The sequence below is a fragment of the Oenanthe melanoleuca genome, chromosome 4 (genome assembly GCF_029582105.1).
Source record: "Oenanthe melanoleuca isolate GR-GAL-2019-014 chromosome 4, OMel1.0, whole genome shotgun sequence".
Classification (NCBI taxonomy): Eukaryota; Metazoa; Chordata; class Aves; order Passeriformes; family Muscicapidae; genus Oenanthe; species Oenanthe melanoleuca.
The window spans coordinates 57,610,531-57,635,075 of NC_079337.1; the positions used below are offsets into that span (position 1 = coordinate 57,610,531).

At 39.2% G+C, this 24,545-nt stretch overlaps 1 protein-coding gene across 1 annotated transcript in view; it reads left to right on the forward strand.

Moving 5' to 3' along the window:
* Nucleotides 1-24,545, forward strand: part of STK32B (serine/threonine kinase 32B) — a 145,724-nt gene that overhangs the window by 69,409 nt on the left and 51,770 nt on the right. The window contains exon 4 of the mRNA XM_056489793.1: nucleotides 12,240-12,413. Coding sequence (XP_056345768.1) covers nucleotides 12,240-12,413 — 174 coding nt within the window. The remainder of the gene's footprint in view (nucleotides 1-12,239; nucleotides 12,414-24,545) is intronic.

The following is a 24,545-nucleotide window of genomic DNA, read 5'->3' on the forward strand; positions in this document are numbered from 1 at the left end:
TGAAAAAGAATAGCACTATTTTAAGCCTCTCAAGCCATGCAGGGTGCCAAACACACAGAGATCCACACACACAATCAGTGCAGTGTCTAAGGTTATACACAGCAAAAAAACATACCTATTCTCAACCCCAGTATGTGATTTGTTCTTCATTCAATGAATCATGTGCTGAAGATTAAATTTGTTATGATTGGAGCTTAATGATAAGTGCTGCAATTTTGATGTTTCTCTGCTTCATAAAACAGAAAAAAACCCCACAAAATTGTCTCTAAAATGTGACAGTATTTGAAGATAAAAATAGAAAGAGTTTGGAATCATTTGCTGTAATCTATCACAAGTTTGATTGCTGAACTTTGGGTTTCAAGAAAGCATAAGTCCAGACCTGTAACAGTTTTCTTTCATTAGCTTCTGTTGTGCCAGCACAATTTTATTGTTCTGTGCTCTAAAACTTTGGGTTATCTGGTCAGGTTGAAATCCTTTTTTAGTAGTTAGCTATTAGCATTGGTAACTACTTTTTAAAAAACCTTCCACTAACTGAAGAACTGGGAACCTCAAATAATGAGGCTGTGAGAAAGAAGGAAGAGAAACAGGAAATTCTCCATGAGACAAACCTCTGCTCAAATTCTGTTCTTCAGTTGTATGCATCTATTCTTTAATTGTATCTAGTTTACAGAGCTGGTTAGCTGCTGCAATGAAAAGGTTGCAGAATCACAGAATTGTTTAGTTTGGAAGTGGCATCTTGAGTTCAGTTGATGCAAACCCTCAGCTCAAGGACTTACCCAAGACACGTTGCCCTGTTGGGATTTTGGTGTCTCCTCAAAGGAAGACTCCACAGCCTCCTTGAGCAGCCAGTCAAACCAGTGTTTGACAATCCTCACAGAAGCATTTCCTTGCGTTCACATGGGATTCCTGTGTTTTAATTTGTGCTCATTATCTCTTGTCCTGTCCTGGAGCACCTCAGAGAAGAGTCTGTCTCACTCTTCATTTCTGCCCATCAGGTATTTGTCCATTGATGAGATCCCAGCTAAACCTTCTCTTCTCCAGGGTGAACAGTTTCAGCTCTCCCCACATTTCCTCATATGAAAAATGCTCCAGTCCTTTATTCATCTTTGTGGCCCTGTACTTTACTTTTTCATGGACTGGGGAGCAGAATGGGATGCAGTACTCCAGGTGAGCCTTGGCTTTCCTAACCCTACCTCTGCAAGATCAGATAACAACTCTGTGTTCCTCCTGGGTCACCCACCCCTACTTCCACCTCTTGTACACTTCTTTTCACTCACTGAGTTCACTTAGGATGTCTTTGCTCATCCATGCTGGCTTGCTTCTTCTTATGCTTGATTTTCTACTTCTCAGGATGGACCATGTCAGCACTAGAAGTGCAGGAGTAACCATTCCTGGAGATGTTTAAAAGATGTGTAGATGTGGCTCTTAAGGACATGGTTCAGTGGTAGACTTGGCAATCCTGGGTTAATGGTGGGACTTGATCTTGCAGGTCTTTTCCAACCAAAAGGATTCTGCTACTCCATCATTTATGAATATATTAAGCTTTGCAAGTTGCAGACTGAGATCCTGACCTGCATCTCAAATGGGGTCCAAGTTTCCAGTCCATTATTCCCCATGAGCTTTTTCCTCACCCACAAATTTCTCCAGTACCTATTTTCCTAGGTGAGTGGTTTCCTGTGCTGGTAGTGGGCCCTAGTTTGTGTGAGTAGTTTCCCTGAGTTCATCACACAAGCTGTCTGCTGCCTGCTTTAATTGGAAGTGTTTGAGACAAGCTGGGGACAAGAGAGACTAGTTGGCACTCTACACATAATTGCTGCTGTAGTGCCACGTGCATTTGAAGTGCTATAAATTGGCAGTGATAATAACACAAAGTGATAATGAAGAACTTGGTGAACATTGGCCAAGTCACAGCACATCTCCAACACAGCTGAATGGATTTTAGGGGCTGCATTCAGATGAGAGTATCAACAAACCCCAAGTGCCTTCTGTATGTGTTCTAATTCACTCAACCAGGATAGAGCTCTCATGTGTAATTGTGATGTACCTGTTTCAAAGACTATAAATAGAACAGAAGATTGTGGAGACTTTTTTTAACCCACTCAACAAAAGATATGTGAAAGATAAAACTTGGAAAATAATTGTTGAAGAATTAAGCTGACTTTGATCTCAGAGAGTAAAACTGAGTGAAGCTGGTGAAAGCTGCCATGCTTTTCATGATAGCAGAACAATTAAAATGATCTTTGAGGATATTGCATCCAAGTCTGCTGAAAATCCTAAACAAATAGACTGAGAAATGAGTCTATTTTGCATTCATTTGCAAGTCTTACTTTATCATTGGTCTAATAATATTTGAGAAAACACAGACTTTATCATGAGACTGTGCCATAAAGTCTACAACTATATGAGCAAATGAGCCAGAAAAGTAATTAATTTTCTCCTGGAAAACAAATTATGAGAAAACACTTTTAGAGACCAGCCATTTATAAAAACAGAGCTCTTAATATGTGGGAATAAAAATGTTTCCAGAGTCATAGTAACTGATAGCAGTGTGGCTTTTTTCCTCCATTTGGTTGTTCACAGTGTACCAAAAATTCATCCTGTTTGTCTGAAATTTGCTTGGCCTTAAACAAGTGTTCATGAAAGTTTCAGCTAATGCCACTTCTTGCCTCAAAATTTGCTTACTGCAGTGGTGTTCCCTGGAATAAGTTCATCCAGCCCTTTTCTACAAGATCTGAGGATCACTGCTTCTGGGTTAGAGAGCAGAGCAGGGACATGACACTGCTGAGCTGAGGGAGGGAACCAATTCCAGCCATTACCCAAAGCTGTGGTGGGGGTGACACGAAGATGGCAGTACCTACAGATGGAGAAAAACTCATGTACACTGAAAGGATGAATGGCACAAGTGACACAGGTCAGCAAGAGACATCCTAGCTGGATATAAGCAAAATGTCACTTCAAGACTAAGTTAGTGCTGGAACATGCTTCCCTGAGAGGCTGTGGGATTCTCATCCTTGGAGATTTTCAAAACTGCCCTGGATAAGGCTCCAGAAAACCTGACCTAGTTTGGAATTAGCTCTGCTTTGAGGAGGTTGGAATTTGGAATTGGTGACATCTGATGAGCTTTTCCATCCAAAATTATTCTTTGTGTCTATTTTAATATTCAGTGAACACTGCTTAATCACAGTGTCAAAGATCTCATATGACTGAGTATGCAAACCCTGGATTTAAGCTCTTTAGTCCCAGCCTAAAAGGAACAGAAAACAATAAGAACTCTTACTCATTTAGTAGATGACCACCTACATTTAATCACATGGTTTCTCTCATGGTTTCTCTACCACATCACCAGGATGAAAGACAAACAAAATATCTTATCTTCATAGAACATTTAGGGTTGGGAGGGACCTTAATGATCATCTACTCCCAATGAGCAGGGACACCTTTCACTAGACCAGGCTGCTCAAAGCCCATCCAACCTTGAACACTTCCATGAATGGACCATCCTCAGGTTCTCTGGGCAACCTCTTCCACTTGCTCTGAGTAAAGAATTTCTTCCTAACATTAAATCTAGACCTGCCCTTTTTCACAATCTACAGTTATTACCATAACCCACATTTCTAATGACCTCTTACTCCCCTTGCATTTACAAAATCAGAGGCAGAAATAAAGAAGTTTGTTTTAGGTGGAGTGAAACACTGGTTGATTAGAACCAGATGAAGGAGTGAAAGAAAATGTAATCTAAAGCAAACTATCTCAAATGACCAGGGCTCACAAAGAACTTAAAACATTTCAAAACAGCATTGATCAATAATTGGAGTTTGTGCATGCAAAAATAAAGTAATGAGGTTTATTTCATCAGCTGAAAACAAAGTGCTCAGTAAAAGAGCAAGCAACAGTTATTTTGCATTTTGCTTTTTCATGTTTAGTACATTACTGCTTGCTGCCTGCCCATGGCATGGTCTTGTAACTTGTGTGTCTCAGCTGAGCCAAATGCTGACAGTGCATGTGGGAATGATCACAAAATCACAGACTGGCCTGGGTTGCAAGGCCCTCCCCTCAAAGTTCATCTAGTCCCAGCTCCCCTGGACAGGGATGCCTTTCACTAGACCAGGTTGCTCAGAACCTCACCAGACCTGAGCACTTTCCAGGTAGGGGCATCCACAACTTTTCTGGGAAACTTGTTCCAGGGCTCAGCATCCTCATAGTAAAGAATTTCTTCCTAATATCTAATCTAAACTTGTCCTCAGTTTAAAGCCATTCCCCCTTGCCCTGCCCCTACATGCTTTCTCTCTTGTAGGCTCCCTCCAGGTATTGGAAAGCCCCAGCTAGGTCACCCCAGAGCCTTCTCTTTTCCAGGCTGAACAACCCCAGTTCTCTCAGCATTTCCTCACAGGAGAGGGGCTCCATCTCTCTGCTCATCCTGGGGTCTCCTCTGGACTGGCTCCAGCAGGTCCCTGTCCTTCCTGTGCTGGAGGCCCCAGAGATGGATGCAGCCCTGCAGGAGGGATCCCAGGAGAGCAGAGCAGAGGGGCAGGATCCCCTCCCTGCCCTGCTGCTCCCACTGCTTTGGATGCAGCCCAGGACACATCTGGCTTTCTGGGCTGTGAGTGCATGGCCAGCTCATGCCCAGATGAGGAACAGTTCTTTCTCAGATCAAACAGGATTTGTAGTCTTCTCAACCTCCTGGAGGGAGAAATTTTTCTCCCATGTGAGGATGAATACTAAACTGTCTCTAATTAACAATTCTTGCCTGTATGGGAGCTAAAGGTAAATATTTACTATGTTAATAGGTCTGTGATACATCTCTTACTATCTTTGTTGAAACAAATTCCAGTCATCTTTCAACTGAATTTCAGGCTATTTTTTATTTAGGTATTTTTCTTACTGGTTTTATTTGGTAACTTCTGCACTAAATAGAATCTAAGAAGGTATAAGCATGAACAACCTAATTCCTTACAGAAGAAATCCCCTGTTCTCAAAAGTTTTCTTAGAGAATATTGAAAGTTATTTTCATATCTTTACAAAGAAATATAGGAAGAATAAAGGAAGTAATTGTAGAAATGATTCTTGTCTTTCTGAGTTTGGAAATAAATTATTTCCTTTTCTTTCCGACAATAGACTTCTGTTAAAGACTTTGCAAGCACAGATCTCAAATTTCAATAAATAATATTTATCAATTTTCTAAAATAACAAAGAAATCTACAGAAATGTAAACAAAACTGACATTATGAAGGAAATATTTCCAACATTAATTCAAAATACTTGCATATTTGTATTTACAAAGTTAATAAATCTTGAGGCTTTTTCTCTTGATGCTTGTCCTTGGCTAGCAGAGCACACAAACTTAAACAAAAACATTAATTTGGTTGGCTTGAACACTTCATTTTATGGAAAATGTAATACAAAGGTAAGTATTTGCTATTTGCAGTCACAGTGGGTGTACCAGTTTTCAGCACACCTTCTCAGCATGGGGAAGCTTGTAATGATTTGATGTTTGACTGATTAAAGTTGCTATTTTTGGCACCTATATTATAACCTATACTTATACCAGCTTATATTACATCTGTATTTTATTGCACCATACCTATACAAGAGAGCTCTGGACTGTTATTTTTATTCTCTGACTTACTGTTCTTTGGCAAATGTCAAATTATTCAAGCCTTTAAGTGACCTGTTCTTTTTCAGTGCAGCAGGTCTTGGGTAAACCTGTTGCTGCTTTAGAGCAGGTGAGGATTGTTCTGTAACATAGTTACTCAAATTGGACTGGTAAGAAAAAAAGGAAGGTAACCACATCAAGAAATGGCATCTACATCTGCACTGAAAAAATCTACAGTTACTAGTGGGGAAAATATTACCATGTCCCTTTAATGTTACCAGGGGAAAACCAGAAAACCTTCTTTAATTTTGTAGTTAGGAGACACCAGAGATCAACCATTTGTCAGATTCAGTGTTATCTGAATGTATGAACTGTGCATATCTTGCTTTAACTGATTACCTCAAGATTATGGTCTTAATGCTGAAATTTTTCTAATGTGTTTCTAATCTTTAATTTAAGTCAAGTATAAAATATCCATCATTATGTCCTTTTTCCTAGGTAATTCATATGATACAAGATATATGAATACTGGGTGCCTCAACTGGAAGCATTTCATATAAAATTACCCTGATTAACTAAAAAAAAGGAATGAAGTGGGGGGAAATTATCTTAATAATTCATCTGTACTGCTTTTATGCAGACAGACTTAAAAGTAACAAATACAAATATGATATAAATACAAAAATTAGATATTATTAAAACAAATATACAGACATAAGCATGGAAACAGATATAACTTATACAAAAAGTACTTTGTTTAACTGTGTTTCCATCGAGGACTAAGTTCAATAATAGTTAATCTTCCAGTATGAAGACAATCAAAAATTCAATTCCCTGTTTGATATGGGCTTTATTATTTTATCTTAATTTGGAGAAAGGTGGTTAAAATGCATTAAAACTCTTCTTCAACCAAGTGAAAGTAGAGGGCTGGATCTGTATTTAGAACAATTTTCCTACAACTGGAGAATGACACTACTTAAGAAACAAGCAAGCACTATTCAAGTAATTTACTATTCAAGTAATTTACTTTACAAGAGGATTAAAATTTTGTCTTTAGGGTAACTAATAATGTATTATTGTTATTCAACATCAATTGATTTATATTCAACATGTCACAATATTACAATTCATTCAGAAGATATTTCTCAGCTACCTGGTTAACATAAAAATCCCAAACAACCCCTGAGTTTATTTCAAAAACCAATCAACCCTTTTTTATGTCATTTACCTTTGAGCAGATAAGAAGCTTACAATAGCAAAATCACAGTGTTTGCTTGAAAACTAATCTCCAGTGGTCTGATTTACCACCAGCCCCGCCCCAACCAGCAGCATTTTCAAAGATTCCTTTCTCCCATGGCCAATATTTCACTTGTCTATTTCAATTCTCAGACCAATATATCAAAAGCTCTTATTTCTTAAAATATGGAAATTAAAAAAAGAGTTAATATTTCATTTCTTATGTAAAGACAGAATACTGGATTTGTGTGAGGGAGAGAAGCATAGGACTGGATTGCTTGTGACCACAACAAACCAAACTTGTCTAAGCTGGAACACAAAGTCCTGTAAGTCCTTAGGGCAGGGTAGGAGAAAAACAATACCATTTGTTACCCAGCTGCACAGCAGGACCTGGAGAAACCCCTGCTCTGCTTTCTTAGAAACTGGTAGCTGCAAGATTTGCTTAGTGGAGTGACTATCAGCTCCAGTGACCTTCTCCTTTTGCCACACCCACGCTGTTCCCCAGGTCAAAGACAAATGGTTTCACCAGGATGAATTTCTTTACCTGTGAGGAGAGACCTCCAGTGCTCTGGGCATCGAGTTATCTCTTAAATGAGCAAAGCAGCTAATAGCTGCTAAAAGGTTATTTATTGCAGAAGCACATCAGCCTCAAAAGGCACAGTCATAAACATTAAAGTCCATGCTAAGTTTTGGTATAAAGTCCCAGATAGAAGCAGTGGCTGCTCCTGGAGGTCCCAGAGGTGCCAATGTTGTTGGGCAACTCCTGTTTTCTTCTTGGGTGTTGATGGTGACAGAGAGCAAAGCAAAGCAGAAGCAAAATAGTAAAGCCATGGCAAAAAGCAATGGCAAAAGCACCAGCTCTCCCCAGTGCATGCTCTTATACAGGATCTTCCCAACAAGCTAAGACACAAACTCAGACCACCACTCCCTAACCTATAGAATTCTAGTTTCTTAGCACGCTAGGTTATGTATAAACTACACATACTACCTATCTTGTTCTATCTGAAAAATGCAAGCAATATTCTTACTATAGCTCTATTATGTCTAAAACTATGTTCCTGAAGCCTCCACTGAAAACATTAGTATGTTTTCAACCTTCACTAGAACTCGCATTTCTCCTCTGGCATCTAAACCTTTCACTCACTAAAAGCATGAGAGCTCATGCTAAAACTTACTTACTTATCCTAAAACTTAAACTTACACTAAAGCTTACACTTAAACTTACACTTAAACTTCTACTTTATGTGTGAGTGGCTTAATACACTTCAATCCACCCAAAGGCTTTAATTCAATCTCTGCACTCTGATTTCTCTCTGAAGAATTCAGACTCCTGGTTCACTGACTCCAACATTTACCCTCCAGATAACACCTTGGGCTGGTCTTAATCACACTGTGGTCTGATCCAGAGAAATGCCACCCACTGGATCAGTTGTGCTGGGAAGACACTGTTATCCATGAGAAGGGGTGTAGGATTGGCATAATGATGTGTCAGGTGTGACAGAATCTAGAGAGGGTGGAAAAATCTGCTGAGATATTGAATATGTACGTGCACATGTTCCTTCACACCGTGCCTATACAGCTTATGTCTTAACTAAACCAGTACACACAACACTTCAGGCACGGTTAGCAGAGTTACCAGAGACACATATCAGTCCAAGAGAAAAAAAATAACTCTGGCTCTGAGTGCAAGAGTGGAACACCATAGAAGATGCAGGGAGCTTCACAACCACCTGTTGGTCGTGTGTCTTGGTGTGCATCATTCCTGATGCATGAAAACATGGAAATAAAACTGACCTGTGCTCCCTCCACAGGTCATGGAAGATCACAGAATCATAGAATAATAGGGTAAAAGAATCTCAAGGATCATCTGCTCCAACATCTCTTAGCAAACCATGATGTAGTCAAGATGGCCCAGACAAATCTGAGAAGTTCCCTGTGTGGGAAGAGTGCCTAGTGCAAACTTTAGCCATACTGCTGAACATCTCCCAGTTTAGCTTGGGTGTTGTTGGGGGTTTTTTTGGTTTTGTTGAGGGTTTTGTTTATTTGGGTTTTTGGTTTGGTTTTTGTGTTTGGGTTCAAAGCACTTTGTTCTAGAGGTACAGTCGCTCCTGAAGCCTTGTCTGTAGGGATTGCACTTCACGTGTTTACCTGAGAGGCAAGGCATAGCAATAGGAGATGGATTCACTAGCAAATCTGACAGCCCCTGGACAAAACCCATCTGTTGTCATCCCAGCCTGGATTCCCAGAGATGCCTGAGGCCCTGAGAGCCCCAAGGCAGTGAAAGGGTGAAGGTTGGTTGAGCCCTGCAGGAAAGCTTTGTTTGATCTCTCTTTTAAATCATTAGCAATAACAGATGCACAAAAGCTTTGCCTGGCAGGTGACAAAGAACCACCATTCACCACTCACAAATGCAGAAAACCAGAGCACATCAGCCTAAAAACTTGTGTGGAGTGAAAATCGTGTTCCACTGAGTGACAGCATTTATCTGGATGTGAGCAAGATCGCACATTTATTTCTGGGTGGTTCTCATGGGACTTTTGTCTAGACTGAACATTCACCTTGAAACACACTCATAATTTAAAAAAAAAGGGGAATAATCGTTGGATTTAAAAGCAAGTTCACAGCAGTCACTCTTTACCCTGCTTTCACACTCTGCCCAAAAAATGACTAAGGACATTTATATCTCACTACTAGAGGTGCACCAGTACCATTTCTACTGACAAATCATATGACTTTAGGCACCAAGAATGCTCTTTAGTCCCAGACAAGACATACTATTTCACTTATCATTTAAGTAGAGTTTTCAATCTGCAATGTTTTTATTCAAATTTTTTTTAGTAATATAAAAAACAAAGAAACAAAATCTATACCTTACTCAAGTGATAACTGAAGGGAAAAAGTAATATTTTTTTAGAGGATAGTGAGGCACTGGAACAGGTTGCCCAGAGCAACTGTGTCTGCCCTGTTCCTGGAAGTGTTCAAGGCCAGGTTGGATGGGGTTTTGAGCAACCTGGTCTAGTGCAAGGTGTCCCTATGCATGGCAGAGGGTTTGGAAATAGATGATTTTTAACACCCCTTTCAACCAAAGCCACTCTATGATGATGATTTTACCTCTTCTATAATTGCTACAATTTTTTCACTTAAAATAACAATTGTATCATAAAAGAAAAAAAATATATCCTAAATGTAACTATACATTTAAGCTTTGCTTCTGCAATTGTTCTAGGCTCAGTAAGCTCAATAGTTGGAGGAATTTGAACATTTTTGAAGCCTTCTGGATTTTTAACCTATGTATGTGTTTGTGTGTTACAAAATTCTGCCTCTCTAGAGGTGAGCAAACACCATGTGCCACCTACTTTACCATTTTGCTTCAGAGGTTTGACTTATTAAGAAGAAAGCTTAATGCAAATAAAGTACTTTCCCCTCCTGGCATTTGGCAGTCACATAGGAATGCAACAGAAGAGCAGAGTATGAGAGAAAGTCACTTCTCAGAGCTGTGTTCAGAAAGAATAATGAACATTAAATTCAAAATGAACCATCTATGACAATCCCTAAGCAGTGCCTCATTTCAGTAAGTGCAAGCCTGGGAATGAAAGTGAAACTGTACCTAACTGTCAATTAAAATAATCTAATATAGACTTTTCTGCCTCTGGGGGCAGGGTGTGCACAGATTTTCTGGAAGCCCTCTCGTTTTTATTTTCTTGGCATAAATTTTACAGTTCAGGAGAGCTGAATCACATCTGTAGCCAACATATATTACACACCACATGGTGCTGGAAGAGGCACTTTCATTGTGGATCACCTCTCAGTAGTCTGTGTATGTCTGGTATAAGATAAGATAACCACATAAAAATTAATTCATGAACAATTTCTAAGAAAAGAGTGATTTCACATCAGAAATAAGATGTTAACATTCCTCAATTTGGGAAAACTGTATCTTATATGGTTGCATTTAGAAAGGAAATCCAGAGAGTTTCTGTTGGTTCACTCAGACCACAAAAACTAGAGCAGTGGCAGCATAGCCAAGGTAAGTGGAAACACATGGAAATTCCTGCTTGCCCAAGCACTATATTTGTCTCTATATATACTGTTCATTGACTGGCTACACCTTTGGATTTACAGGATTTAAATCACATCCAAATTTGGTCCTCAGAGTGTTCAGCAGGCAGTTCTGGGAAAGGCTCCAGGAGAATTCAGTCAGCTACCATGAAGACTGACATTTTATAAGATATAGGTTGCTGACAAAAAAATATGTATTGTTAGGCAGTAAAATTGCAGATTTAGTCCTTATTGAATTTGGACCTACACTGCAAGCTGTAAAAAAATACTCAGCTAATAGAACATTGTATATATTTATTGAATCTGGAAAATACCCCTGAGACAGCAGCTCTGAATGCTGCCAGGATACTTTCCATAAGCACTGAGCTAGAGTTGTTTGTGTGTAAATATCAAGTCTATTTCAAGACCTTCCATTTTATTGGTACTACTTTGTAAGCTATTTTGTCACCTGAATGAGTATATGGTTATTTAAGAATGTAAAAACCTTAAAGGTATTTTAAATTCTTTTTTATCAACATTCGGGTGTTAATCTCTGTTTAAAATAAGACAGTAGTATGGCAGCAGCTCCAGTTTTGCTTGCCTTCATGTTCCAGTTTCAGCTGGGATAAAATTAGTTTTCTTCTTACTAGAGCAGTGCTGTGTTTTGGATTCAGGGTGAGAATAATATTAACAACACTCTGATGTTTTGGCTGTTGCTCAGCAGTGCTTACCCTAAGTTAAAGAATTTTCCATGGCTCATGTTCTGCCAGTGAGGAGCTGCACAAAGAGCTGGGAGAGCACAAAGAGCTGGGATAGCTGATCCAAACTGTCCAAAGGGATATTCCACACCATGAAGTATCATGGTCACATAAACTGGAGGATTTGGATGGGAAGGGATGATTGCTGCTGGGGGACAGGCTTGACATCATTCAGGGGCTGGAGAGCACTGCTCTTGTGCATCACTTGTTCTTCTCAGGTTTTTTTCTCTTTCTCTCCTTTTCATTGCAATTATTGCTGTTTTTTATCATTACTACTATTATTATACTTTCCTCTTTTTTTTCAATTACTAAATTTTTCTTATCTAAACCCACAAGTTTTTGCATTTTTTCTGATTCTCCTCCCCAGCTCACTTGGGAAAGAGGAGTGAGAGAGCATCTGCATGGTACTTAGCTGTCACTGGGGTTAAAGCACAACTCTTAAACATTCAGAGTCCCACCACAATCGAAGCCTGTTTGCAGCACAGGACCTCAGCAGGGAGAAACCTTTCTGTGCAAATCAGGGATTTACCAGGATCTACTTAATGAGAGCCACCCCAAGGCATGGCTGTGACTGCCATCCACCCTGAGATCTCAGCTGTAGCTCTTTCTTCCAGGTACTCCTTTCAAGATGAAGAAGACATGTTCATGGTGGTTGATCTCTTGCTTGGAGGTGACCTGCGTTACCACTTGCAGCAGAATGTCCATTTTAATGAAGGAACTGTTAAACTGTACATTTGTGAGCTGGCTCTTTCCTTGGATTATTTGCAGAGATACCACATCATTCACAGGTGAGTGAATTCCATTGGAGGAATGGGCTGCTTGCTTTTGGCAGAGCAGAGGAACTTTATCATAGATCTGATTTTATAGTTCTGTTTATACAAAACCTCTGAGAAGTTCCCATTGCTATTCAAGGGGGAACTTGGCTCTGAAAAGTTTTCTCTTTAAGTGCTTTCTTTCTGTCTGCATCCTTTCAGTAGCCTTGTACCCTTCTCATGCTGCCCTTTTCTCCTTCTGATCTCATACTAGGATGTACAATTTTCACTATGGTCTTTAAATACTAAAGACAACCTATAACAGCATCCCAATTGCTTTTAATTTATTTTTAATTCTCCAGTGCCCCAATGTTACTGAACACAAAACCATTGTAATTCAGGACAAGAGCTTCCCAGAATAACATCAGGGAATGGTTATAGAACCTAAAGCTGAGAATAATTTGTTTACTTGCAGCATCTGCATGAAGGTCAGGAGGAATAGAGGTGGGGAAGTAGGAATAATAGTACAAATAAATTGGAACAAGGATAGAGGCTGCATCTTTTTGCACTTTTTATATTATAGCAATTGGTTGGGTTTTCTGCCATACAGAAGCAAGCATAGTATTCATTTCAAAAAAAGGTGTCAGGAATCAGGGTCTGTTTTCCTTAAACATTTTGGCATTTAACTGAAGCAGCAGGGATAACTTCTATTTTTATATGATGAAATTATAAAATTATGGAATTGAACCCTTATTTTACTCTTTTTAGGCTAAATTCAGGGTTATCTTTTCTAATTTAGAGTGATATGAATGCAAAAATACAGTTTTATGTATACAAAATCTGGATGTGATTTTCAGATGCCAAACTAAACTAAGTTGTGCCATAGATCTCTCAAAGTATAAAAAAATTCCTTCAAACATATTAATGGAGAGTTTTCATCCCATCCACTTGCCAAAGATGCCTCATGATTTCCCAAAAAAGATACAAAAAAAAGAGTATGGTTTGACTTTCAGAGGAGGAATGGTCAGCATGGAATCTATCTGAGCAGAGATGGAGTGGTAGGTGGTATTTGTGTTACTGAAACTGTGCTAGACAAAATTCCACTAAACATTTCAACACTTGCTTTGCTTGCAGTTAAAACTCCAAATATAATAAAACTTGCAAATATTGCAAGAAAATTCTTTAGTACACTGTTTCTATTTTAGTACATTTCCATGTATTTTGCATAAATTTTCTTTTCTCAGCGAGTATTTAAAAGAGGAGCTCAGAATCACAGCTGACCTTTTTTCTAATGCCTTAAGGAATGTTCTTGGTGAAAAACAAATTGATGAGATCTTTTATGCAAATAAGTTGGCAAAATATTCATGAGACAATCCAGTTTGTAATCAAAACTTGTATTTTGCTAGAAGTCTGTAGCTTAAAGATGTATTACAGAAAAGCCTGAGAAAGGTGACAGTTATCCGGAAAGAATGCAGGATTGGGTTGAAGTCATTGTGGATGTTCATGGTTTTTTGTGACAGTGTCTGCCTTTTCGTGGTCCCACTATGAAACTGGGTTTGACACTTTGGTCTCTTTTGTGTTACTTAATCATAACAAGTAAAAATTTATTTTTTCCTTTGAGTTGTAGTGGTTCAACACTTGCTGATTTGCATGGGGGTGGGGGAAGGCATGGTCATCCATGGTTGTTGGCTCCATTTGGAGGCAGGTTCTGGGGTCTGGGTTTTGTTTTCACTCTGCACTTAAAGTTTTGACAGAAAGAGACAAGACAAAATAGTGCTCTCAGTGGGTGTCACTGACTGGTTAGCTAGGACTGCTGTCCAGGGATCTGGTTCAGGACTGCTGTGTTATGGAAGAGATGTTTATTTTGAAGCTGCCAGTCCTGAGATCTGAGTGTGTCTGCCCCACTTCACTGCTTACTGCCCAAATTACCCAACTGTGGCACGAGGAGCCTTTGCCTCTCATCTTCTCACCAGTCACCACAAAATCAGAAATGACCCACACACCAGTGAATGTGTTATTTAGCCAGGTGAGTCCCAGAACATTTCACACCACCTGGAGCAGCAGTCTGTGGGATGGGTTCAGCTGCCCTAAATCTCTGCAGCATGTCTGGCACCAAGAGCACAGTGCTGACTTAAATTATTTCAGGAGCAGAGCCAGCAGTGATGCACAGTGAGGACACATCTAGTCATTCCTTTATCATTGCACACACACTGTCTTGTTTGGAGATGAAATCAGTGATCTGCTGGGTGTTTGTGCTTTGTGGTAGCAGGCCTCAGCAATATCATTGTTACCAAGCACTTTCAGCCATCATTCACATGCTAACCTACAAAACTATATTAGATCTTTCATTTTAAAATGAAATTTTAAGAATGAAATTTAATGAAATGAGATTGGCAGGGAAAAGGTGAAAAAATGTTTGGAAGTCAGAGAATCATTGAGAGAGCCTCCTACTAGGTGTTGTCTTGGCTACAAAGAAAGGATAGTCAAATGATTTATCAGACTGGGTTGGTGGATTTTCAAACTGCAGTATCAAAAGAACTGAATATGTGGGGTGTGAATCATTAACTCCTCCTAATATCCAGTTGTGTATGAAATGTGTCCAGGTTTCCATTACAATTGCAACCAGCAATATGATAGAATGGGTTTTTCCAGGCTAACCTGTGGCCCCAGGAGTTAGCTACAAAAGGAAATGGTACTGAAGGGGACAGGAATTCCCAGGCACACATGAATGGATGCAGAAGTGTAGACATCAGTACTGTGCCAGCTCCCTTGGAGATGCCTTGCAATGCCTCTGTGTTTGTTGATGTGGTTAGTGGTGTGCAATTTGAATGTGGCAATCATTTCAGCAATAGGACTATTGTTACTGCAGGGACAAAGTTAGCCATAAATAGAGCAAAAACCCACTACTGTTCTGGTGTATTTATGAAACTTGCCATTTTTATTTATCACATTCATGTATATAAAATCCATATTTCTCATGCATAATTCTGCAATAGTGGAATTGTTTATTATAGCACAATAATGAATGCTGCTCTGTGTCTCACAGCTCTATTGTAAATGTTTGCATTTGCATGGGTGTTCACACAGAATTAAAAACTTTAAAACTTAAAAAAGAAAATATCTAAGTTTCAAGCTATTATTTGAAGGCTATTCTGAGTAAAAATTTCACTTAACTTATACAACAGCTAACTTAATATTGAGATTGTTGGTCACAGGTAAGATTTACACCAAAAACCCCTTATTTTCTCACAGCCCTGCTGTGATTATATTTTATACACCTTTCTCACATAAAAAATAATTATTTTAAGCTGGATGTGTGATTTTTCTTATAGACCCTTGAATCCCAGTACACACAGAAGGTTTCTTACAGTATACATAATCTCAATCATTCTCAAATCTTGGACCAAATCTGGAATTCTGCCATTTCAAGATGATATGACTAAATACATTCCTTCCAGAGCTGGTTGTATAATGCCAGGGAATAATGTATTGGACAAAAGTTTTCTCATCAAAGGCTGAATAAACTTATTTCAGCCATGAGTAACTCAGGCTCCTCCTTTCACAAATGTTGCTGTTCATCCATTTCAATAAAACCACCTGCCTCCTCACCAAAGTAGGCTGCCTGTTTCCATTCAGGGGTTATTCCAGCAGTAGCTCCAGTGTTGTCTCTTCCAGGATGCTCTTGCAGCTACAGCCTTGGCTCAGAGCAGTGCTGGCCCTGAAATGCTGTGGCTGCTGCCCTGCTAACATGCTCATGCTGAAAAATTCACGTTTTCTCTTTCTAAGGGGCAAGTGTTAACTGCATTGCCCTCAGAACTTTTCATCATAGTCTGGCTCCATTGGTTTTTATCTGCTTAGAGGGGAGGCTGGATGTGGCAGATGTCTGGAATGGAAATTGCAGTAACCTTCCAGCACAATTTTAGGATACTGGACTAACTGTTTGATCAGCATGCCCAGGACACTTTTATTTTAGTGGGGTTTATTTAATGCAAAACTATTCATGTGTGTAAGTGTACATAATTTTTTTTTTTAAACACAATATGACTGGAATTAGCCTGGCTTGGCAGGTCTGTGCTGTGTGGCTACTGTGATCACCAGTCTGTTTTCCATTCCTCCAAGTTCTGCTTCCAATGGAGAACAGCACCAGGAGTTATTCCAGCTCTGAGTAACTCAATAGCAGTGCAGGGTGGGCCAAAGCTAATGGAAAATGGTGGCAAATTGAGCATTGCATTTTTCTCTGCAGGGTAAGGCTGTCTTGCTGCTACCAGCCAGACAAGAATTCCTCTGAGTTCAGAACTGGATCTGCTTGTTCATTATTGTTGAGTCTTCCAAGTTGTTCAACAGTCTGGTGAAATAAGACACTACATCTAAATGTTTAGACACTTCTTTAAAATGGGCCTTCCCTGTCTCACTTGAGACAACATACAGCAAAAGAGCAATCTCTATTTAAAAAGGTGCCCTTCATAATATTTTCTATTTAGTATGTAAGCAGTAAATAGTTTTGAAAATTACTTGGAAGTGGAAAATTTGTTCCTAGTTTTTCACAGGTGTCACAGGCAGAGTAGTGCCAACCTGAGATTTAGTTGGACATATTAAAAACACAGTTCCTTACAGATTTATGTTCATACTAATAGTCATTTATTTTCTGGCAAGTGTGTATAGATGAAGAAAAAATGTAGCAGGGTCCGAAGTAGATGAACTAGGGTAAAAATAACCATATAACTACTATTCATAAGCAGTATCAAAGATCATAGCAGATCAAGAGTCTTGTCCATTGGATTTTCTTAGTTGGTGTTCCCATGTCTCTTCCATGGCACTGTATTATGTTCCTTAAACAAGTTCTAGCTCACATTATTCTGAGGAAAAATTACAGGAACTGAGCAATGAGCTATGTAAGACAAGTAAAACAGAAAACATATCAAAACCAGTCAAAAAAGAATCACCATGCAAGCCCTGAACACCTGCTGAATGCTTATGAGCCAGCAAGATGAAAAAAGAAAGTGATTCACAAATTCTAGGCACAAAGGGTATTTAAATTTCAGTCATGCATTTAACAAAGAATTAGCTACCACAAGATACAAATACACAGAAAACAAGCCTTTCAGCTTCTAAACAGAATTCTCTCTCCACAAGAACATGTTCATTTTTCTGCTGTTTAGCAACAGAAAAAGTTAGTTGATATACCAGATAAGATACTGCTAATAAATGAAGCTGGTTTAGAAATATATTGAGAATTCTATATATAGAGTATATAAGCTACTACTAAAGTAAAGCAGGCTGTATTGGGAAAGAGACAGGAACACTCTGAGGTGCATGATGACCACAGATACAATCTTTTATTGTGGGCCTGATGTGCTCTCCCTTCCTCACTGAGGTGAAACACCAGAATATGCCCATCACACCCTCACTCCTTCAGTACCCCATGGCTGAGACACCCCCACTGAAGCCAGCAGGGAATTGCTTGTTTCCTTAGAGTTTTCAAGAGAGCAGACGAAATCACCTTGTGTCTCTTTCTTTCATTATTGTAACATGGTAGGAATGAACTTACATGAAATATTTTAGCCAAGGAAAACTCATCCTCCAAGCCCTAGATAATTTAGAATTTACATGTCTGGTCAATGGTAGGAAATGGAACATCTGACCTATAAACTGAGCTTGGCTGACCATCTTGCATTAGTAACAAACCCAAATCAAGCCCATTTGAAATGTGTGTCTGTGGTGTACACAGCATAATTTTTGGTTTTCTTATTGATTGCTTCTCTATTTAAAATCAGAAGCCCAGATGAGTGTAGATATGATCTAGACATGTATAAGTCCACAATGTCCTAGTGATAGCATTGTGACTTTAAAGATTTCTCATGGTTTTTTGTTGGTTGCAGCAAAATGGCAATGAAGTGGGGGAGGATTCAGGGAAACTTTTAAATCAGTGTAAAAAATAATGATTTAGATAACATTGCTTGAAATTTTTTCTAGAAGAATTAATAACTCTTTTTGCTAGATTCATGTCATACACTCCTTTGTGTCTAGATCATCTCTACACTTGTCTGGGTGTCTGATTTTAAACAGAGAAGCAATCAGTAAGATTACCAACTATTGTGTTGTGTGCATCACACACACAAACATTGGTTGCACCTCCATGTAAACAAGCTGCCATCACCTGTCTGTGTTCCTGCTTTTCCTTTCCTGGTTTTCTTTCATAATCCCTTTATATAAACTTACCCTTTTAGAAAAAGCAGGCTTTAGGGCTCATGGTATGTATTAAAATGCTACATATCCCTCATCTCCATAATTTAGCATCCTGTTGATGGATAATTAAAATTAAATGCTTTGTTTTCTTCCTTGCCCCATTCCTCAGAATTCAAATTTTGATAATGAATCATTTTTAGATATTCAGACACTGAAGCAGAAGATGCAGAAAGAACTAAGGCAGAGCTTTATATTCAAGATTATCTCAGGTCTCCACCCACAAATCTGATCTGGGTAATACCAGTTTTCTGCTTTAGCATATTGCTGGTTTCTTTGTGGCCAGTTATCAGAGATCTCCTTCTTTCACAGAAATCTATTTAAAATGTGTTGATGTTGCTTTAAAGCTTCAAGTGACTTTAGTATGGTGTCTGCTCCCAACTGATTCATGCCATAGATCACCATATTAATATCATGTTGATACTGTTGGGCTAAATATAATAAGAGTATTAATAACTACAGGCAAATAACTTTTACTAAGTAATTAAAATGATTAGGCACTCTTTCTACAGGGGCATGACAGTATTCACTGTCCCATATGGCACTGCCTGGCTTGCCCTGATTTTTTGGCCTCCCACCTCCTACCCCAGCCCCTCCACGCATCTGAAAGTGGGGGAAAGGCTGATCCAGAGAGATTAAATGAGCAAAGACAGAAGTTCTAACTAACAGAGGAGACAACAAGACCTAACCATACATGATACAAGATTAACTCCTGTTCCCCCAAAGCTTGAGCTTTACTGTAGTAAGTAATCTGATATCTTTGTATCTTGGAAACTTCACTCCACCAGGACTCTGAGCAGGCATATTGTCTCCACTGAAATGGCAGATTTGCAGGCAGTGTGCTTGAGTCATTTTTCTTTGCAGTCAGTGAAGAAATTTAAAATCTTTGATTAAAGAATGTAGATGGAAAAGGGAATATGGAAAAAGATTTTAAATTTCATGCTAAGCAAAGTATGAACCAAGAGCAACATATGGACAATTGTTTCTTTCTCCCATTTCTGCTTCAGTGGTGGCAACATATTTTTCAGCTTGGATGAGCAATACATACATAAAGTATTCTATTATTCCCTTGGAGATTTCCTTACTGTCTAAGTTTTTTTAATATATGGCAAAATAAAAAAGACTTAAGAAAAAAGTGCACTTTTACTTGATTTCTTCATGCCTGCAGTAGTCTTCTGTATCTCAGGTGTTGAGTGAACTGCTCATGATATGGCAAAAGGTTAATGGGTATTGCAATCTGAGCTTTCTTCCTGCCTTGGAAATGCATTCAGAAGCTTTCAGTACAGCTTTAATATTTCAGGTGAGCTGTGGTCTCCTTTGTACAACTTTTGGCTTCACAGACATACTGAGAGACGAGAGAGTAATTGTGATCATCTGACAGTTTCCTCTTTCAAAACAAATTATCTTGTGAGCAGGGACTGCAATTAAGATACAAATTACCATACGTTTTGTTATGCTGGAGTTGCCTTTTCAGTTTTTGTCTCTTGCATTTTTTCGCTCTACCCCTCCTTGGATGCTCCTGAGGACACTCCCTCAAGGTTATATTCAAACATTCCTATATTCCCTGTAAAATCCTGTCCCAACTCCCCTGGATGGGTTTTAGAGAGGAGCCAGCACAGCAGCTCAAAGCTTTGATGTTGTATGACAGACAGTGCTACTGATGAGCCTCTGCTTCTCCCAACATGTGCAGACAGAGCTTACATTTATCCCAGGGGAATTCCCCAGGATAAAGCAGTGTGGATAATTGAGCTTTCCTGCAGCAGAGACAAGGCAAACCTGCAGTTCAGCAGCTGTGGTGCTCTTGCACATGAAGAAATACTGTCAGAAAGAAAGGACATGAAAACACTGTGCCAAACTGGGACCTTGCAAGGTGGGAGCAGCTCTTGGTAGGCAGTGCATATTCAACAAACCAAAATGTATTAAATTGGGTTCATATTAATTGGTTCATTCTTTATAGTGATGACCAAAATCATCTCTACAGTCTGACTAATAATAATGAGAAATAACCTTAATCCAGTGGCTACCCATTTTAATTCAGACTTTTGTCTCTTCATTTTGTTATAAATGTGAAGCTTTTGTAGTGTTCTGAATGCAGAAGAGTTCCTTTCTAGCCTAAGAAAAACACAATACAAAACTGGAGCATCTCTCTTTTTTGGCCTCTCAGAGTGGCTATTTCAGTAATATTCTTAGTGTACATGTCACATTATTTGGGTTTGGGGTTTTAATTATGAACACAGATACATTAGAAGACAAATGTGATAAAACTGTGGGCCCTCTTTCTATAGTCAGATACTGTCTTTGCTATCAGGCTGAGTTTAGACTGCAGATATTTTGGACATCCACTCTTTGGACAGATAGTAGCAATAAAAGAGAAATTGATGGTAAGACAGATGGATTTGAGGGTACCAAAACAAGGTACCTGCATCAGAGATGTCCAGAGGGGGACTAGGATGGGGAAAAGAGCAGGGAGTGCAAAGTGTGGTGTAGGAGTGGGGAAGAGAAAACTGCATGGAAAGAGTCAGGCCCTAAAAGCCAAAGTTAGGAGGGAGCAGAGAGAGAGAAAATAGGAGTGCAGTAACAGAGGACAGAGGGGCTTGGTGGCAGTATGTGGATTCCCAGTCAGCAGGATAAGATTTACTGAAGGCTGAGTGTGTTTCTTTGTCATTGTAGGGGTCAAACAGCTTTATATACCAGCTGTGAAAAATTCTGCTAAGAAGTCTGAAGATAAAAATTAATACGTGGACATAAAGATTAATCTCTCTGTGTATTTCTAGAAAAGGTGATGGTGTGGGGAAATGCAGTTTTATATTTCCTATGTTTCTCCCCCCAGTTGCTACAATAATTAAGATGTGATCTTCATTAAAAATATCAGACCAACAGTGCTACTCAATGAGCCTCAGAGGTCTATTTGGAATGAAATCCAATAAAAAAATAATTGATGCATTGTCAATAATCAGTAACAATTACTAATACAGTTGCTCAGCTTTTATGCTAATTAAATGTATTAGTTATCTAGAGTTCTGCCTTTAAAACCCACAGAGAGTCACAGCTTGCCTCTTAATTTGAGATGCTGCAGAATTTTCCCCAGTGGTGCTCCTTCAACTGTCTCCTGCAAATCTCCTAAGCCACAGAAATGCTTTACAGATGCACCCCAATGCAAACACATGCACTTACATATGTAAAGAGAGTTAACACTAATTAAAGTACCAGCTTATTTCCCCAAGTCCCAGAGTACCTCTACTGCTGAAACTAAGATTTATGAGCATGTACTTAAGGAAGTACATTTCCAGAAAACAGCCTTTTATCCTATCATTATTGTTTAATATTTGCTTTTGGAAGAGACCGTGTCAAAAAGAAATAGCATATGAGATCTACAGCTGAGAAATGGAATTATTAAGCCTTAGTTGCTGAGATTTTTGAACCTGTACAGTCACAGTAATCCACTGTAACTCTTCAGTTAATGGGGTCGGTCATTGCCTGTTGTTCCCTCCTATGGAACACTTGGTCACTAGTTTCCTTACAAGAGAAAAGATATTAACTCCCTAGGCTGAAACAAGTAAAAAAAAGTTGTACCACTCTGTGGTATTGCCAGGTTCCTTGCATCTGAGCTTGTGAAGTCCACCTGCCCTGGAGGGAAGCAAGGAACCCCCAGGCTCCTTCCACAGACATCTCCCCCTTAGCCCCACACAGATACAAGACAACACAGAGCTTCAGAAGGTTCATGATGCAAATGAGAAGAATGTTGTTGTTTTTTTTTTTGATGGCAGCAACTAAAAAATTCTCAAGTGTGCAAGGTGTTTTAAACACAGCATAATTAATCATGTGTGAAGGGTTGCATTGCTCATGGTGGGAGATGACGTCAAGCCAGACAATGAGAGCCCAAAGCGTGGCTCCTGCAAGAGGCTTAAACACCTGCCTGCACTTCTGTGATAACACCTTACAGTCATTTGACTTGAGAACATCCCCAGTTGTTTCCATAATTTCACACAGCATACAGGATTTTTTCTTATGTTTTAAAAAACTTAGTTCCCAGTTCACCAAGATTTAAATGAGGGAGTCTATACTCTTTTAGTTGTCTGTCCAAACAAGCCAACATAGTCAACAAATCTATAAAAGAATCTATAAAGCTTTCAGTTCATCTAAAAATAGGCAGTCACATAAATGGCTTCTGCACTCCAATGACTGTCATGTTTATACTCCTAATGGCAATAAATGGGTCTATAGATGCCTAATTCACAATAGAACCCAATCCAAGTGTTTTAGCCTGAGATCATATATAGCCATAGAATCCCATATCTATTTCCACTTGAATAAACAGCCAGAATAATGCTTATAATCATTTCAGTGCAAGTAGTTGCTGTAACAACAGTTTCTCTGCACAGAGTCTAAATCCACCTTCAAGCCTACTGTCTCCAGTAGTAATCCAGTTAACCAGGATGTTGGCACTACAATCTGTAGGCTCAAACAGTATTGCCAACACCTGATTCCTCATCCAGGTTCTTCAAGAAGAGTTGGAATACTTGGCTGTTTGATTTCAGGCAACAAGCAATATGTTATTGACATGTCCTAGAGTATAGAAACTTCTTAGAAGGGTGGTGTATTGAACTAGGAGTTGGGTGAAATATTGCTTGACATATCTCATCCATTCTAAACAGCAATATGCAGTAATACACATATTTATTGCTCTGAGAGTTTGTTTGCTAATGTTCCTTCTTAAAAGCATACAAAATTATTCTTACAAGTAGCTTATTACTAAGTTATGTGAAGCTCAACATAGAAAAGTGTCATGGGACATGCTACTAACATTTCAGGTAATAGCAGGTCAGTTTTTTAATAATTTATGAAATATAGTTTTCTTTTGTAGAATAGACTGCACCTCCCTTCCTGGTCTACCACAAAAAAACTTTTGCACATTAAATTAATAAAATGACCCAGAAGGGGAAGCATATGCAGGATGTCAAAATTCATTTGTCTGTGGAACACATTTAATATCCTCTTGGTTATTTAATAGCCTCTTGGTTGTGTGTATTATGGGATGCAAGGTGGTCAGTTTGAGGAATAAAAGTCCAAATACTCATACCCATGTCATAGGCACAAGCCAGCAGGAGATGCTGTCAGTGGTGAGGGTGATTTAGGGCTTCAGATCAGAGTGAGCAGCACAGCCTGGGGTGGTTGTTTCCTGATTGCTGGTCTCCAGCCTTTCTCCCTGCTGCTCTGTGCTGCTGCAACTCAGATCAGCAGAAAATGGGTTTATTGGGAACTTCACTGCTGCTCTGAGCCCAGGCACTTGCTGAAAGCCTGAAACCTTCAAAAGCTGCTGTTCCTTTCCTTGCCCTGCACAGGAAGAGCACAGTGCTGACCCACACTTTAGTTGCCAGCTATGTGACTGTAATTGGTTGTACCATGGTATGGAAGGAGGAATGAGCTGTTAAATAATGTGATAATATTATTGTGGACACTGTTGTTCTAGCAGGTGGTGCATGAACTTTTAGGTATAGAGGTTGGTAGAGGGTTTAAGGTAAATCTTAGGGACATTACACAGTAATTACACACTATGAATAGTGGCTGACAAGCACACCTGTATGCTTGGAATTTTGTTAATTTTCTTTTTGAATTTGCCCAATAAGCTGAGCAAATTCTTGGGGATGCAACACATCTGAATGGATCTATTCCATATTTCATGCAGAGAAAAACAAAGGAGCAGCTATATGAATTTCAGTCATTACAAAACACCACACTTACAATGCTGCTTTTTACAACAGATTAAGCCAAATGTCCTTATCAGTAACAATGCTCTCCTGATTTGTCTTTAGGCAGAGGGCAAATGTCATCCAATTCGTCTCTCATTTAGTTTCATGCATGGATTTCTGCCTGTGAGCATTGGAGGAGAGCCTATGCCTCCTGCTGGAAGGAGACTGACAGCCT